Genomic DNA, 18,177 nt, shown 5'->3' with positions numbered 1-18,177 from the left:
AAAAACAATATGTGTTTTAAAAGCAACTTTTTTTTTAAAGACGCAGAAAGCGGGAAAAAGAAAGGAAAAGTTTGGAATCAAGATGGCGGCGACTCACCTCGGTTCAGAACGATAAGGCCCGCCCACACAGGCACCGATTGGTGGACCGTCAGGTCACCGAAGCGTAGGATTGGTCAATCGTCCCGTCACTCGACCGTAGGAGGGCCCGGCCGCATGCGCCAGGAACCCACCGTACGATTGATCGACCTCGACGTCACTCGATGCTAATGAGCGGATAATGAGCGGAATGTTGAAAGTTTTTTGGGATACCGCGGGCGTAATTTTTGTCCGCTCAAAACGTAAATACGCTTAGGACGGTTCTGGAATCGTCAGCTTTCTTTCGACGTAACGCACGTGTAGGTACGCTCTATAACTTTCGAGTTAATTCAAGACAGACAGACAGGAAGACAGACAGACAGACGGAATGACAGACAGAAGTATCCTTTTATATATATAGATGCTCATAAAAATACGTGTAGGTTTTCTAGATGTTGTGATAGTCAATATGACGCGTTGATGTAAGTTTGCAGCCTCTCTTGCTCAACAAGAAAGCTGTCAGTTGTAAGCTGATCAGTGTAGGGCTCCAGGATCACTCCACTTGGGATAGCACAGCTTTTTGCATGAATTTCCAATGGTGAGAACAATGGTGGTCAGGAAAGAAAACCAGGACTCTTCTTTCACTTTTTGTGTACCTGGATCTTACTTGACAAATCTGGGTGGTGCAGTGGCAGCAAATTGATGGAAAATATGGTAATAAGGTGTCACATTGAGACCCTGCCCTAAAAGGAGCTCATCAAAATTGATCCAGACAACCTGGCAGGAAATGACTTTGCAGCAATTTGATTGAAGTCTTTAAGACAGTGAAAGGATTAGAATCCATCCAAGTGGATAGGCTATTTGAGGATTTTTTTATTTGTTTATGCGATGTGGACTTTGCTGGCAAGGCCAGCATTTATTGCCTATCCCTAATTGCCCTTGAGAAGGTGATGGTGAGCCGCCTTGTTGATCTGTTGCAGTCCGTGTGGTGAAGGTACTCCCACAGTGCTGTTAGGGAGGGAGTTCCATGATTTTGACCCAGTGACGATGAAGAATCGGCGATATACTTCTAAGTCAGGATGGTGTGTGACTTGGAGGGGAACTTGGAGGTGCTGGTGTTCCCATGCGCCTGCTGCCCTTGTCCTTCTAGGTGGAAGAGGTCACGGGTTTGGGAGGTGCTGCCGAAGAAACCGTGGCGAGTTGCTGCAGTGCATCTTGTAGATGGTACACACTGCAGCCACGGTACGCCGGTGGTGGAGGGAGTGAATGTTTAATGTGGTGGATGAGGTGTCATTCAAGCGGGCTGCTTTGTCCTGGATGGTGTCGAGCTTCTTGGGTGTTGTTGGAGCTGCACTCATCCAGGCAAGTGGAGAGTATTCCATCACACTCCTTACTTGTGCCTTGTAGATGGTGGAAAGGCTTTGGGGAGTCAAGAGGTGAAACATTTGCCGCAGAATACCTAGCCTCTGACCTGCTCTTGTTGCCACAGTATTTATGTGGCTGGTCCAGTTAAGTTTCTGGTCAATGGTGACCCCCAGGATGTTGATGGTGGGGGATTCGGTGATGGCAATGCCGTTGAATGTCATGAGGTAGTGGCTAGACTCTCGCTTGTTGGAGATAGACATTGCCTGGCACTTCTATGGCGCAAATGTTACCTGCCACTTATCAGCCCAAGCCTGAACGTCGTCCAGGTCTTGTTGCATGCGGGCATAGACTGCTTCATTATCTGAGGAGTTGTGAATGGAACTGAACACTGTGCAGTCATCAGCGAACATCCCCATTTCTGACCTTATGTTGGAGGGAAGGTCATTGATGAAGCAGCTGAAGATGGTTGGGCCTAGGACACTGCCCTGAGGAACTCCTGCAGCGATGTCCTGGGGCTGTGATAATTGACCTTCAGCCACCACAACCATTTTCCTTTGTGCTAGGTATGACTCCAGCCAGTGGAGAGTTAACACCCCGCATCGCCCCCCCCCCCCCCGATTCCCACTGACTTCAGTTTTACTAGGGTTCCTTGATGCCACACTCGGTCAAATGCTGCCTTGATGTCAAGAGCAGTCACTCTCGCCTCACCTCTGGAATTCAGCTCCTTTGTCCATGTTTGAACCAAGGCTGTAATGAGGTCAGGAGCCGAGTGGTCTTGGCGGATCCCAAATTGGGCATCAGTGAGCAGGTTATTGGTGAGTAAGTGCCACTTTGATAGCACTGTCGATGACACCTTCCATCACTTTGCTGATGATTGAGAGTAGACTGATGGGGCAGTAATTGGCCAGATTGGATTTATCCTGCTTTTTGTGAACAGGGCATACCTGGGCAGTTTTCCACATTGTCGGATAGATGCCAGTGTTGTAGCTGTACTGGAACAGCTTGGTTAGAGGCGCGGCTAGTTCTGGAGCACAAGTCTTCAGCACGATAGCCGGGATGTTGTCGGGGCCCACACCCTTTGCTGTATCCAGTGTGCTCAGCCATTTCTTGATATCATGTGGAGTGAATCGAATTGGCTGCAGACTGGCTTCTGTGATGGTGGGGACCTCAGGAGTAGGACAATATGGATCATCCACTCGGCACTTCTGGCCGAAGATGGTTGCAAATGCTTCAGCCTTGTCTTTTGCTCACATGTGCTGGACTCCACCATCATTGAGGATGGGGATATTCATGGAGCCACCTCTTCCCATTAGTTGTTTAATGGTCCACCGCCATGCATGAGTTAGATAGGTTGGCAAACACAGGGAGCATAGAACTAGGTTAGATGTTCGCAAACTTCCTGCATTGTGTTGAAGATACAAGCAGTGGACTCTTCCAACGTATCTCTATCTCCACTACATGCGAGGAAATGGTCTTCACTGCCTAAACATGAGATTGATGCTCCTTGGTCAATTGTCTGTTAAAAATCAGGCTGCTGAGATTTTAGTCTCTGGGTTCCTCAGCTGAGAGTAGTCATTTCTTGCCAGAGAGACATGGTTGGGTCTTCCTTGTCCCTCCTCCCACCTTCCACCTCCCTCCACTCACCCCCAGCTCTTCCATGGTGAGAATGCTTTTTGGCTGCAGGCTGTCCAGCAATGTTTTTCCTTTTCAGTCTGACACTACCACCGTTGGTCTCAGGTACTGGGATATGGTACAGTGGAATAGTGGGAGAAAAATGTGGGGAGTGTGAGGTGCCTTGTGAATATTCATCCATCTATTGATTTACGATGTGAGGACAAGGTAGGTAGGTATCATGCCTCTCAAATTCTTTTAGGATGTACATAGATAGTTGTGACTTCATTTACCTTGGCCAACCTCATGAGATCATTGAAATATTTCCAGCACTATGTCATATGTGGAATGTTCAAGATGTCACTGACTGCCTGAGTCACCTCCATCCATATTGCCTGCACTACCCTCTTCTGAGGCTCCCTGTGTTGGATGCCCTCATCTCTACCAAAAGTACATCCACCAAAGTGTCCAAAAATCTGGGGACTCTTGCCACAGCAGACATCTTCAATGCTACTCCTCTCTCTCTGTGCCATTTATGTGCTCTCTCTATCTTTCTTCCATCTACTAAAGAGCTTCTTTAAGCAGTAATGGCCTTTTAAATACTGCACCTAAATTTCATTTCCCTCCTGCCCTGTACATGAAATGTAGCTGCCCCAGACAAACGTTGTGGGTTGCCGGTGGTACCATGTGGACGGGCAGAAGTCCTACCTCGCCCTGCCCCGTTTTTGGTGGGTGGAAGAAAATCCACCCCAACAGTCTTGGCAGTTATGCCTACATGAATGAGCAGTCTGTTGACATCTCGTCTCACACATGAGGAACACCCACTTCAGCTGCTGCCCATGGAACTGTACCCTTGCATAAGTTAATTCCCTTAGAAGGAGAAAAAAATCAACAAAACGGGGGAAAAAACTGTAACTTTTTTTGCACTGAGGTTGTGAATGGGGAACCTTTATAACATACTGTATGGCCGCAATTCCGCCGACTGAGGCGGGTTCGGGGCAGCCGGGTCGGTAGCGCGGTCCCAGCCCGCTCCCGGCTCCAGCCTGCACTCTCCAAGTGATTTTCCCCTGATTGGGCTTGTTAAGCCTGTCCAGCGAGGTTCCCGGTCAAAAGGCAGCGCCAGCGAGGAGGCCAGAGACTAGAAGGTGCAGGGGCGGAGCAGGATAAAAACGCCGGCAGCGAGGAGGCAGAGAACCACCTGCGAAAACAACAATCCTATCCCACATCCTGCAAACAGTTCACTTCTTCAATCATTCCCCATAAATTCTTCATGACTTTAGTACAATTACCATTTATAGGTGATGCCTGGTATAAAGCAGAGCTAATTGGTACATCAATCATAGTTGTTGCTACAAGCACAAAAATCTCCACCTGCAACACTTTGATAGACTTATCAAATCAAAGTTTTAACACTGCTATTGTGAATTGTATTGTGAAAATTGAAAAATGGATAGAGTGCATTCAGCTTGATAAAGGAGAAGTCGTTTTTTTCTCGCAGCTAGTCATATTTGACAGACCTAATAAAAAATAAATAAAAAGCTGCCCAACCATTTTTTAACATATGAAGCTGACTTTTTTATATGAATTTCATGTGTTGTGATCTCATAAACATACAAGGGTAGAGATTCCACCGCCCCTGTCATAACTGTATCCCAAATCCCAGAGAGGGGCTCATTACCACATATGGGGTAGGCACCCACGCCAGGAGTTGCCATAATTTCGGAGCAGCTCTTCCCACTCCGTTAAAGGAGCCAAAGGCTGGTTGGGCAAAAGACTGAGGTGCTTCTACAGTCATTCTTCCTTGTCCCCTCACTACCAGGTCCAGAATCAAATCGGGGATCGACTGTCATTTGGTTTTATCTGGCTGGTGCTCACCTATGGTCCAGAACAGCACTTATATTTGCTTCCTGCAGGTGTGGCTACCACTAGACCTTATGGTAGCACATCTGGTTAGACTTCTGGGGGAGCCTGGGAATTCCCCCAGATAAGCCGCCAAGTCAGGATGGGGGGGCGGGGTGGCAGGTGGAAGAAGTGCCCACCCCACCCTGTCGGAATTTGCATGGCTGCATCCATAGGCCGCAAACCAAGCAGGGACAAGCTCCACCCCAGCTTCCAGTCCGACTGCTTTCCCTACACTCGGATTCTGCCCGGTTGGTGGCCGCGGGACTGCTGAAGAACCCTGAGGCTCCGAATCCTGCCACACTCATCGGCTAAAAATTTCAAAAAGAGGTTCTCAACAGGTGTTAGGCCCCTAACACACATTCAAGGAGCCGAACACCTCTTTCAGGCATCCACCTGGGACGCCTAAAAGATGGTTCCCGTGAATTTAGCAGTGGGACCAATACCCCCAGCAAACTTGGCACGAGCCACCCCACTGCTATATTGGGATGCATTGTGCCTATTTATGGCTGAAAAACGGACACATTGCATACCAAATTCTACCCCAAAATGTCTTTTATAATTTACCATTAGTTAATCTCTGCATCATTGAATCATCAAAGAGCCAGGTTTAGGCATGTGGTCCCCAGCTGTCTTTCCAAGAAGAATTGAATGAATATACAGAATTTTTATGGCACATGGGTGAGACAATTTAAGTCAATGTTTTCAGATTACAGAATAAGACTAGAAGCATTCCTTTTGCTTATTATTGTAGGAGTTTATGAAGGAATTTTCGTTAGATGAAAGAGGCTTGTAAAAACCTTTTCATTTAGGTTACTACAGGAGCCAATTGTACTGCTCTGGATTTGTCTTGAACGACTGCCAGTTAATGAATAGTTAGTGCGCATTTAAATGTTCCAGCACTGGGGCTAGTTAGTATCTAATATGTGTAAAGACGACTTTACAGTAAAACAACTGCCCTTCTGGCTTTCCTGCCTTTTGACCTTCTCTGATGCCTTAAGTATGAACAAGGTTCACACAGCTAATTGAGGCTGTGGAGGAATGTTCATCTTGCCATTTTCTCACAAATCCAATCCTCTGAGTCATTGTAGTGACACCAGGGTAAAAGTTGTTGTTGGCAATGTATGAATAGTTAATGTGTCATTTAAAATAATTAGGTTTGTGGAAAGAGAATTTACTACAAATACATTGTGTTCCTATCATCATATAACCATCTGTAATTTCTATCCCAATGAGTATAACTATAGGGTCGATTTTGCTGTGCTTAGCACCTGAAGAATACTACAGGAAATAGGATGAAGACGTGTGATGCTAGGTCCCCTCCTCCTTTACATTGGCCTGGGTTTTCTGGGGCTTTCCTTGAGGGCAGGTGGACTGCATGTGCTTGCAATAGGTGCAGACCTGCAGCAATTTAAAAAATGAGGCGTGAAAGGACCTTCCCGGCTCTCATGCCTCAGTTTCCTGTTTCTTCACCAACTGGAGGCCCATTTTCAGGGCATACAGAATAACTATGCCTAAGGCCCTGCACCTGGCCCCTTTCCAATCAGAAGATCAGAGAGGAGGAGGCAACAGACCTAACGGTATTTTATTCCTCAACAGGATCATTTAGCTAGGGATCACTGGGGGCCTTATGGCTGCTGTTTTTGGATAGCAACAACAACTTGCATTTATTTACCATTAATGTAGAACAACGTTTCATGGTATTTCAGAGTGTAATTGGACAAAAATGTATGCTGAGACGTTAGGAGATGTGACCAAAAGCTTGGTCAAATAGGTGGATTTTAAGGAGGACTTTAAAGGAGGAGAAAGAGGTGGAGAGATGGAGGAGTTTAGGGAAGGAATTCCAGAGCATGGGGCTAAGACGGCTGAAGGCACGGCAGCCAATGGGTGGGGTGAGGGGAGGGAGGGGTACATAAAGGCTAGATTCATAAGAATGGGGAGTTTTGGGGTGGGGTTATAGGGCTGGAGGAGGTTACAGAGATAGGGAGGGGCAAGGTCATGAGGGATTTACGCAAGAGTATGAGAATTTTAAGTTGGAAGTGTTGATGGACTGGGAGCCAATGTCGTTCAGCAAGGACAGGGTGTTGGGTGAGTGGGACTTGATGCGGGATAAGATACAGGTAGCAGAGTTTTGGATGAGCTGAAGTCTACAGAGGATAGAGAATGGGAGACCGGCTAGGAAAACATCAGAATAGTCGAGTCTGGAGGTGACAAAGACATGGATGAGGGTGTCAGCGGCAGATAGTGGGTGTTGTTATGGAGGCAGTCTTTGTGATGGAGAGTATATGGGGTCAGAGCTCAGCTCGGGATCAAATAGAACATGGAGAGTGTGAACAGTCTGGTTCAGCCTGAGGCAATGGCCGGGGAAGGGGGCGTAATCAGTGGCAAAGGTATGGAATTGGTGGCCTGGGCCGAAGACAATGGCTTCAGTCTTCCCAATGTTTAACAGCTAGAAGGCCCTGACCATTGCTACTGTGGCCACTGCTGTTGTATCAGGCCTCTCAGACCTGCCGCAGCAGCTAACTTTCCTCCCATAATTCCAGGTGCTCGGGCCTGCCAGGGCTCGACCTGCACCAGGGGAGCATTTGAGTCATTTATATGACCTGAACTCATAATTGCAGATGGGTTGAAGGTCAATGTCACTTTGGGTGCACTCCACATGCCTAGAGCCGAAGCTCAGGGCCCAGAGCAAAACCGGTCCTTATATTTTTATAACAGCATGAAGAAGGCAGCCTGTTAATATTTTTTGATGAAACTCTCCTGTTTTCTGTCTTTCCTTAATTTGCCACTCATTTTCATATTAAAATGGAGGATGGCAGACAAGTAATAACCTCTTCATATCACAGAATCATTGCAGGGAGAAGCAGTTTTGTAACACCTGAGGCTTCCCGATCTGTAAAATTTATGCTTGTTACAATGTGCTGTGAATTTCACAGTCCTTAAAAACAACAGCTCATTACTTTATACATATATATACAGTTGCTTGAAAGTTTTGGTTTTTGGACCTCCCCTGATGGCTCAAAGTCCATACAGGCCAGTGATGGGAAATCTTCTTTACATGGGTATAATGGTCTGCAGAGGCAGCAGTACCGGCTCATTTGCCTTAAAACACTGTCATCGAAGTCAGGGCTGCCGTCCTGCTTTTTAACAACTGCCCACAGATTTCATCCCAAAATCCAGTAGTTTTTAATCCACGCAAACCATTTTTAGTTTTACACTAGGTGTGCCCGTGGCTCTCGGTGACTATTTGCCTGCTTCGACACAAGGCCCACCACCGCCCCCCATCCCCCCATCACCGCTGCCATAACCACTATTACCATCAATGGCAGACATTTAGACTTTATGACACGCCTGACCAATGGCCAGCAGAGAATCAATAAAACTAATAAGATGAATCACCAGCCCCAAACAAGACTGAAATTTTCAAATGGTGATCTATGAATCAAGTATCCAAACACCGTGCTTCTGGGCTGTAAGGTGAGGAAAGAAAATTAATGGAACAGGGCTTATGAATTTCAAAGCATGCACTATCCTGCTGCAAGGAAAAATGGAGGTCTCAAAAGGTCATTAGTTGTATCTGTTGAACCGAAATGTATAAATCTTTATAATTGCCATGTAATTTTTATGTGGTAGAAATTAGTTCAGCTGACACATCAATTTTTCACACTCTGGCAGCTTTGTATACTGTGTGATATCAGAAAGATTTCACATTATTGGAGATTTGCCTTTGGGTGAAATTAATTTTGCAGCCAATAATCTCCATAATATTTGCTTAAATTATTAAGAACGAAATCATATTTTTGTGTCATAAACAATACAAGGCCCGTCACAGAGTGTTAGGCATTTGGAGAAACCGTTGTGACTCAGGAAAATTTTGACCAAGAATATTACATTATGCTATTAGAAAGCACACAAAAAACAAAGAGGGTTGACCCTCGATGTTATAATATACTCACTATGTTGCAGCCTGGACAGTCGTTACCATTCTGACAGGTTCGTCTACGGGCCTGAACCCCTCCCCCACACTGTGCAGTGCAGCGTTCCCATGGACCCCAAGGAGTCCAGAATGTGTGTGGAGGGCACTGAAGATGCTCGTTGCAATACCTAGAAAAGAAGCAAGGTGAATAGTACATGCGCACTGTACAGTATCCATCACAGAAAATATTGGGTGTGCATTAGCAATGTTTTTGTCTTAATTTCTTTCTTTTTGCAGCGTACTAGAGTATTTCCCCACTTTCCATAAATCTAATGAGGTTAAAGCATGTTTTTTTTTTAAACTAAGGTAGTGAGAAGGGCTCACAGGACACTGCCAGATGTGGACATGTTGGGGGGAAAAAAAGAAAATTGCACACTGCAGGCATAAATCTGACCTTATAATGAAAATAAGGCACCATAACATCAACAAAATTACATTACACGGGAATTAAACACAACAGTAAATGTGCCTAAGTACAGTTGATTAATGTTTTCTAATGAATGAAGGGCATCCATACATTACTGCTAGAAATAGAGGTCCTGTTCATACTGCATTTAAGCACCTGGAATACTGTAATAACAAGTTGGCTGCACTTAGGCTTCTGCTGACTGCTGTGCGTGACACAGCTTTAGTACATGATATCTGATTGAAAAAAATGGTGGCGTGATAATCAAATGAATCTTTGAAGGGAAATTTTGCTGAACCCTGGCAGTATTATTAAGAAAAATTTTCTCACATACAATTATAGTGCTCAACTGTGACTGCTTCTGAGTGATAAGATGCTGGATTAGCAAATCACTGTGTAAACACAAAATAACCATGTGACCATGCCTCCACCAGTAATGTAATCTTAGTAAAGCTTGGGTATTCCCAATTGTTATTTATATTCAAGAAGTTTTTTTTTGCCTTTTCCCTCCCTCTCCTTCTGGATCTTCCCACTGTGCTGAATCATACCTTAGAGGAGGTTTGATAGAGATGTTCAAAATCATGAAGATAGAGTAAATAAAGAGAAACTGTTTCCAATGGCTGAAGGGTTGATAACCAGAGGGCACAGGTTTAAGGTGATTAGCAAAAGAACCAGAGGCGACAAGAGGAAAAACCTTTTTACGCAACGAGTGGTTAGGATTTGGAATGCACTGCCTGATAAGGTGGTGGATAAAGATTCAATAGCAGCCTTGAAAAGGGAATTGGATAAATACTTAAGGAGAAAAAAACTCCAGGGATATGGGGAAAGAGCAGGGAAGTGGGACTAACTGGATTGCTCTTCGAAAGAGCCAGTGCAGACTCGATGGGCCGAATGGCCTCCTTCTATGCTGTACTATTCTATAATTCTACCCAGGACAAGAGGGCAGGCAGGAGTCTTGTTTTGTAACCAGAAGTTTAGAGTTGTGTGAGAACGGCATTGGGTAACTTGCCGCTCTCACTTTCCTACTCTCTATGGGGCAGTATTCTTGTCACTCTATTTTATCAAAACTATGTTGCTTGTTCTCTGAGCTTTCCCCCCAGGTTCCAAATACACAATCCTGCACAAAAATATCAAGTTCTGATCACAAGGGGTACTATTATTATGCCCTGAGTAACACTATTTTACAGGCAGCTATATGACTGAAAGAATCAAATACCATAAAAGTAAGACACTTAGGGGGAATAATTCGGTCCCGCCTCCTTTGGGGCACTAACTTTGCCGGGGCACTACTTTTAGCGCTCCCTCTCCTTCCTGGGGTGCTACCATTCAATATCGTGGAGCTACAGGCAACAGTGCCACGCGCATTGGCACATAGCGCCGCTGTATTACAGGCTTCCCTCCCCCGCTTAAAGGGGAGGGGCCGGGGCCCTGCGGGACCACCGGGGAGCGGGGTGCCAGGAAAACAGCCTGGCACTCAAGAGGAGTGCCAGGCTGACCGATTGCGGCCGGCATCCCGCATGAAGAAACGGAAGGGGGTAGGTGCTGACAAGCGGCCCAAAAAAAATGGCCGCCCGACACCTGCCCTTTAATTTGCGCCACTGCAGCCACAAAAACGCCACCCTGACTCTGTCGGACATATTGTCCGGCGGTAGGTCAGGACCGAAGTTTGCAGCCGGGGTGCGAGCGGGGCGCTGGGCAGGGCAATGACATCATCGCTGGAGGCGCAGCGCCGCTATTGGCTCCCGCCGCCGCTAACCACCTGCTGAATTTCACGGGAGGCGTTAGTGGTGCCGCGCCCAGGTGCTAGGGGCCTTGTACCCCTTTAGCAACCCAATTTTTCCCCCCCTAGACCATTCACAAGAGTAACGGACGCACTGAACCGAAGAGCGATCTATGGTAGACCCAAATTCGTAACAGGAACTAACTTACAAAAGAAAAATATTGCAAACATAGTGCTCGCTATACATAATACATGTTTCAATATGACAGCTAATGTATTATTCAGGAGCATGCATGCTAAACAGGATCTCATTGCTCGATCGCCGATCCACCTGCTTCTGAGAATCATGCTTGAAGTAATGGACAAACGTAGGCCAGATTCTTCAGCATCCTGATAGATGTCTGTTCGCCCTCTTCCTGCCCAGTTGCTGTGATCAGATACTCACATACAGCCAACCAAAATGCAACGGCATGTCAATTGGCCATGCACTGCTAATTTTAATAATATCCATGTATGGAGAATAGAATAGTAAGGATGACTAGCAACAAGAACAAAAAGTTAGAGCTGATTTCTACCAGCTGTTCAACATAAATGACGTAGAACAAGGACTAATAGTCCCGGACCTTGGCAAACCTCACTACTCGAATTGGCCCATAGGGCCTCAGTGCTGTATAAACTCTGCCGTCTGCCGTTGCTCAAGTTTTGTTAACTTGCCAAGCAGCTGCACGCAAAGGCTGCCTTAACTCTGCTAATCGCGTCCATCTGACATGTGGAAATGTGGAGCCGCAAAAGACTTTTAATACAGAATAATCACACTCTACGGACAGAGCCTATTCTGCGAAAAACAGGAATCCTCTTTACAAACAATGCCCAAACTGAAATCTAATCAGGGATGATAGACACACACAAACACGCATGAAACAAATTCAGGTTTTTTTTCACTTATAAAATTTACTTCTTTCCAAACTGCTGAGCTAGCCTTTTAAACAAGTTCAACTTTATTTCCAAAATATCTGTGATAGTTCCAAAAACATCAGGTATGTTTTTTCAGCTAGGATCTATTGCTGAATAAATCTGAGTGCTGTGCTCCAAACTAATGAGTTAGGGGCAAGTTTCCTGGTTCTACTGGCAGCACTTCAAGCTCGACTGCAGTGTGCTGCTCTTTTCTCAGTCCCGAGCTTCTCTGCCTTCTGCCCCATTGAAATAACCTTGTGTGTTAAATCTGTCAAATTAATTAAATTTAAGCATGGAAATTAAGTAATTGATTTTAGGTATAAAAGCGACTGCTTCCTTCCACTTCACTAGGAAACGCTCTCAAATGAAACAGACTCGTACACAATACAAGCTTTACTGGGGAATGTTCCCCATGCTACTGTAGTTTCTTTATTAAAAGGGAATTCAACCTTTTTAAAACAAAAATAAGCAAAGGTACGTCTCAAAATCCATTGTCAAGCAGGATCTCTACGCCCAGTGCTTTGTTGGCACACAGCTGTGTTATGAAGCAAGCCACCTGGACTACGATTTTTCACCACCTATTTTGTGATCTTATTCCTTGCCTGCTACCATCATTATTGACATGTTTCCAAATAAAAAATATCTCCAGGTTGGAAATATCAGTGTACTGGAGTCAAAAATTTGAATAATGTCTCCCACCTGGGACCATTTTTAATTGTCAATCTGTCTCCAATTAAGCATGTACAGAAGTGGTATGCCCTAATCAGCAAATACTTAACCCTGGCATTTAAAAAAAATCTTACTATTTCGATAGTCATATTCAACAGAGTTCAGTACATAGAGTATATCATTGTACAATTCCAACAAACCTCCCTCGGTAAGCTTATCAATCTGTACATCACTTTTAGTTTGCCAATTGTTTTCTGTCTTTCTCTCTTAAAGTCACTGAATCCTGCTGAAATATTATTCCACAGATTCTGGCAGGCCTCTGATGCTTCACCAAGCAGCCATTCTTCAAGTGTGAGTCCAGGGAGTGAGCTTCAGCAAGCTATTTGACAGTAGAAGGCATCACAGCTAAGCCTGATCCTGACCTTACGCATCAGCTGCTTAAGGTTTTTAGCCACTAGGACTTGGGGACCTATCTCATCACTTTAACCTACTAACTGAACAAAATCTACTTAGGAGTAAACTAAAAGGGTGTGAGATCTAGACTCAGTGCAATAACTAGCACTTGTTATAGCTATCCCTTACCTTGTAATCCTTACTTCTTATTCTGTGACATTATTAACCTCAAAATAAATTAAATGGTCCATGTCCATATTGTCTACCATTTAAAAAATATTATCTGGGCACATTCTGCCCATTGCCTAACACCTTAACTTCCCTTAAAACCAGCCACTGGGGGCGAACACTGGGTGAAGATTTCATCCCGGGCACCTCTTTAGTTCTGAGCTTGTGATGGGCACAAACTCAATCACAGTCAGATAACAATGGCCCAGATTTTGTTGGAGCGTGGCATCTCACGGCGTGCCCTGTTAGACTTGTTCGTGCACATTTAGGATTATAGTTTTTTGTCCACAAGGTTTCTGGAAGTGCGAGCTGATAACAAAGCGGTGAGGACAACAGGACATCTGGGACCTTGGTGAATAACGAGACCAACAGTGTATCTCCTTAACCAATGAGATTAAAGAACTGAGAAATAAACACAAGAAGGACTGAGAAAGAAGGGTGAACTGGAATGGGTGAATTCAATGTCAAATCAGGTACAGATAGAAAAATGAAGAGAGGGAAAATTTGACGTTTTAAAAATCTCCAACAACAATTCACAACCGGAAGGAATGAGACTCCATACTTGTAATTGTTTCTGGGCAAGAGAGGTTGATTGGCAGTCATTAACAATGATCACATCGTAAAAACGGTACTTACGCTGCAATTTTTAGACTTAACTTTCTGTGGTGAGTTTAATGGGCAATTAATGTGCAAATGCAGTAATTTTATGAAAATCACGGGGCGGTTACAAGTGAGGTGCTGTTTTTGTGAAGCTAACGGTAGAGTGGCACAAATCGGCCAGCAACCTGTGGCAATTCGCAAGTCACAGCGTATCTCTTCCTCACCACAAGTTGCTGCCTGATTTATGCATTAACTAGCTGGAGTGCCCGGTGGTGCTGAGGGAACTCAAGAACCCTGTGCCAGACAGAGAGAGGGGGGAAGGAGAGAGAGAGGGGGGGAAGGAGAGAGAGAGGGGGGGAAGGAGAGAGGGAAGGAGAGAGAGAGGGAAGGAGAGAGAGAGGGAAGGAGAGAGAGAGAGAGGGAAGGAGAGAGAGAGGGAAGGAGAGAGAGACAGAGAGCGAAGGAGAGAGAGAGGGAATGAGAGAGAGACAGAGAGAGAGGGAGAGCGAGACAGAGAGAGGGAGAGAGAGACAGAGACAGAGGGAAGGAGAGAGAGAGACAGAGAGGGAAGGAGAGAGAGAGGGAAGGAGAGAAAGGGGTAGGGGAAAGGGGTGGGGGGAAAGGTGTGGGGGGGAAAGGGGTGGGGGGGAAGGGAAGGGGGGAGGGGAAGGGAAGGGGAGGGGAAGGGAAGGGGGAGGGGAGTGAAGGGGTGAAGGAGGGGGGGAGGGGGGAAGGGAGGAGGGGGAGGGGGGAAGGGAAGGGGGAGGGGGGAAGGGGGTGTGTGGGAGGGGGTGGGAAGGGGGTGTGGGGGGGAAGGGGCTGGTTGGGGGGAAGGGGGTGTGTAGGAGGGGGGGAAAGGGGGGGTGGGAAGGGGGTGTCGGGGGAAGGGGGTGTGGGGGAAGGAGGGGGAAGGGGGGCAAGGGAGGGGGGAAGGGGGGGAAAGGGAGGGGGGGAGCCAGCAGACCCTCTCCCCTCTGCCATTGTTGCGAGTTGCGCTGCCGGCGGCGGTTGGAGAAGGCTAGGCCCCGGGGCCTCGGGCACCCGCACTGACATGGCCCAGCCGAGCCCAGCGCCCCGGGCAGCCCGAGCTCCGCAGCCGCCATTCGGCCGCAGGCCACAAAGCACCCGAGCCCAGCGCCGGTGATGGCTCCGCGGCGCTCCGTACCGCCCCGCCAGCCTTTACAAAGATGGCGGCGGTGGCTACGCTTGGCTCAGGCCCGTCCCGCCAGCCGTTACAAAGATGGCGGCGATTGCGGGCCGCTTGTTGAGCGGGACGGGAGGTGCCTAGCTCGGGCGTGGCTGGGGAGGAGAGGCCGAGGCTTCGAGGCCTGCAGGCGGGGTAACCCTGGAAGGTTGCGGCGCCCGGCGGAGGTAGCGAGTCAAGAGGGAAAAAAAGGGTGAAAGGTAGGAAAATTAATGAGGTTAGAGAAAATATTTACAAATTAATTAACTTTTTTTAAAAACAATTTAATTGTGTTTTAAAAGCAACTATTTTTTTGCTGGAAATCTAGATTTGAAAATAAACACGCAGAAAGTGGGAAAAATAAATGAATAGTTAGGAATCAAGATGGTGGCCACTCACCTCAGCTCAGAAGGATTAGGCCCACCCACACATGCAATGAAACGCCCCCCGTGACGCACCGATTGGTCAACCATCAGGTTAATCCCCTGTACGATTGGTCAACCATCACGTTGCTCAACGCTAATGAGCGGAATGTTGCTGTTTTTTGAACCTTTTTTGTATACTGTCTGAACAATTTTTGTCTGACCAAAAAGTAAATACGCCTATTAGACTCCCCTAATGATAAGCTTTCTTTTGATATAACATATGTGTAGGTACGCTCTATAACTTTTGATTGTATAGCCAGACAGACAGACAGAAAGACAGACGGACGAACCGTTTTATATATATAAATAAATAAAATAAAGACTAGCTGGAGTGCCCGGCGGCGCCGAGGCTTTTTTGAGGGCATGTTGTTGTTGGAAGAGAGAGAGCGAGAGACAGGGGGAGAGAGAGAGAGCACCTGGGGGGGAGAGAGAGAGCGACTGGGGGGAAGAGAGAGAGCGACTGGGGTGAAGAGAGAGAGCGACTGGGGGGAAGAGAGAGAGCGACTGGGGGGGCAGAGAGATCGACTGGGGGGCAGAGAGATACCGACTGGGGGGAAGAGAGAGAGCGAATGGGGGGAAGAGAGAGAGCGACTGGGGGGAAGAGAGAGAGCGACTGGGGGGAAGAGAGAGAGCGACTGGGGGGAAGAGAGAGAGCGACTGGGGGGAAGAGAGAGAGCGACTGGGGGGAAGAGAGAGAGCGACTGGGGGGAGAAGAGAGAGAGAGAGACTGGGGGGAGAGAGAGAGAGACTGGGGGGAGAGAGAGAGAGACTGGGGGGAGAGAGAGAGAGACTGGGGGGAGAGAGAGAGAGAGAGACTGGGGGAGAGGGAGAGAGAGACTGGGGGGAGAGAGAGAGAGACTGGGGGGGGAGAGAGAGAGAGACTGGGGGAGAGAGAGAGAGAGAGAGACTGGGGAAGAGAGAGACTGGGGGGAGAGAGAGACTGGGGGAGAGAGAGACTGGGGGAGAGAGAGAGAGGGGGAGAGAGAGAGAGGGGGAGGGAGGGGGCAGAGAGAGAGGGGGAGGGAGGGAGGGGGGGGAGGGGGGAGGAAGGGGGGAGGGAGGGGGCAGAGAGAGGGGGAGAGAGGGTGAGGGAGGGGGCGGGGAGAGAGGGTGAGGGAGGGGGCGGGGAGAGAGGGGGCGGGGAGAGAGGGGCAGTGAGGGGGCAGGGAGAGAGGGGGAGGGAGGGGGGAGAGAGAGAGGGGGAGGGAGGGGAGAGAGAGAGGGGGAGGGAGGGGGCAGAGAGAGAGGGGGAGAGAGACAGAGTGAGGCAGGGGGGAGAGAGGGGGAGAGAGAGAGGGTGAGGCAGGGGGAGAGAGAGGGGGAGAGGGGAGAGGGGAGGGGGAGAGGGGGGAGAGACAGAGGGAAGGAGAGAGAGAGGGTGAGTGGCCCACGGCCGCAAATGGAGCCAAGCCCCGGGAACGGGCGTGAGCCGGCTTGAGGCTGTGAGAGAGGGCCGGGCCCAGTTGCCGGGGTAACCCTTCCCCCCCTTCCCGCCCTCCCGAGCCCCGCCCCCCGTCCCCCGCCCGAGCCGGCTTCAAGACCGCTGATTCGCTCGCGCTCCGGACCGACGTTGACGTGCGCGCTGACTGCCGCCCCGCCTGCCTTTACTAAGATGGCGGCGATGGCTACGCTCGCCTCAGTCCCGCACCGCCAGCCTTTAGAAAGATGGCGGCGATCGCGGGCCGCTTGTTGAGTGGGACAGGAGGTGCGTAGCTCGGGCATGGCTGGGCAACAGAGGCCCAGGCTTCGAGGCTTGCCTGCAAAAACGGTGAAAGGTAGGAAAATTATTGAGGTTAGAGAAAAGATTTACAAATTTATTAACTTTTTTTAAAAACAATTTGGCCTAGAAATTGGGTATAGCCCTGTAATGATATAAGCAAATAGTGATGTTATTTGCCTGTTCGATTATGATGCCTTAATAGCATGATTGCAGGTATTGATTGCTTGTGCCTGACCAGCAGAGGGCATGTGACCGGGAGAAGCAAGGCAGTTAGTTTTAGTTTCAGTTTCGTTCTAGATGCATCACTAGCATAATGGTGTCTCCTGAATGCTGTATAAAGAGTTGAACAGACTTTAGATTAAAACTCATTCTCTTTCATAAATGTCTCATCATTGAACCCACAAAGAAATCAATACATGGTGTCAGAAGTGATTGAAACAGATGAAGAGAAAACATCTGAAGTTAAATCAGCTCTCCACAAATTAGCAAGCCAAAAGGGAACATCGTTGCTTACCATTGGAGAATAGCTAACGAAGTGAAAAAATGGAAGATTTACACCCACCGGCGACGCTTCAATTGACAGGTAATGTGGCTGAAAATTGGAGGAGATTCAAACAACGTGTGGGGTTGTATTTATCAGCAATCGGAGCTGATGAGAAAAGTAATAAACAGAAATCGTCAGTGTTCTTACATGTCGTGGGTGATGAAGCGCTGGAGGTGTATAATAACTTCACATTCGCTGCTGATGGAGACAAAATGAAGCTAGATAAAATAATGGAACAGTTTGAGGCCTACTGCATACCTAAACGTAACGTGACGTTTGAGAGGCACAGATTTTTCACATGTGTTCAGAAAACGGGTGAGACGATTGATCAATATGTGACTGAACTGAGAAACAGAAGCAAATCGTGTGAATTTGGGGGACTGACAGGCTCGCTGATAAAAGACAGACT

The 18,177-nt window shown here is 47.6% G+C and overlaps 1 protein-coding gene across 1 annotated transcript in view; it reads right to left on the bottom strand.

Moving 5' to 3' along the window:
- sema5a (sema domain, seven thrombospondin repeats (type 1 and type 1-like), transmembrane domain (TM) and short cytoplasmic domain, (semaphorin) 5A) overlaps positions 1–18,177 on the bottom strand; it is a 394,308-nt gene that overhangs the window by 55,680 nt on the left and 320,451 nt on the right. Inside the window, exon 15 of the mRNA XM_085988245.1 lies at positions 8,907–9,054. Within this exon, the coding sequence (XP_085844371.1) occupies positions 8,907–9,054 (148 nt within the window). The remainder of the gene's footprint in view (positions 1–8,906; positions 9,055–18,177) is intronic.

The sequence above is a fragment of the Somniosus microcephalus genome, chromosome 5 (genome assembly GCF_052327205.1).
Source record: "Somniosus microcephalus isolate GS21.2 chromosome 5, FLI_Smic_1.0, whole genome shotgun sequence".
Lineage (NCBI taxonomy): Eukaryota > Metazoa > Chordata > Chondrichthyes > Squaliformes > Somniosidae > Somniosus > Somniosus microcephalus.
Note: the sequence above shows the minus strand (reverse complement) of the source record. Positions and strands in the feature narration are given on the sequence as shown.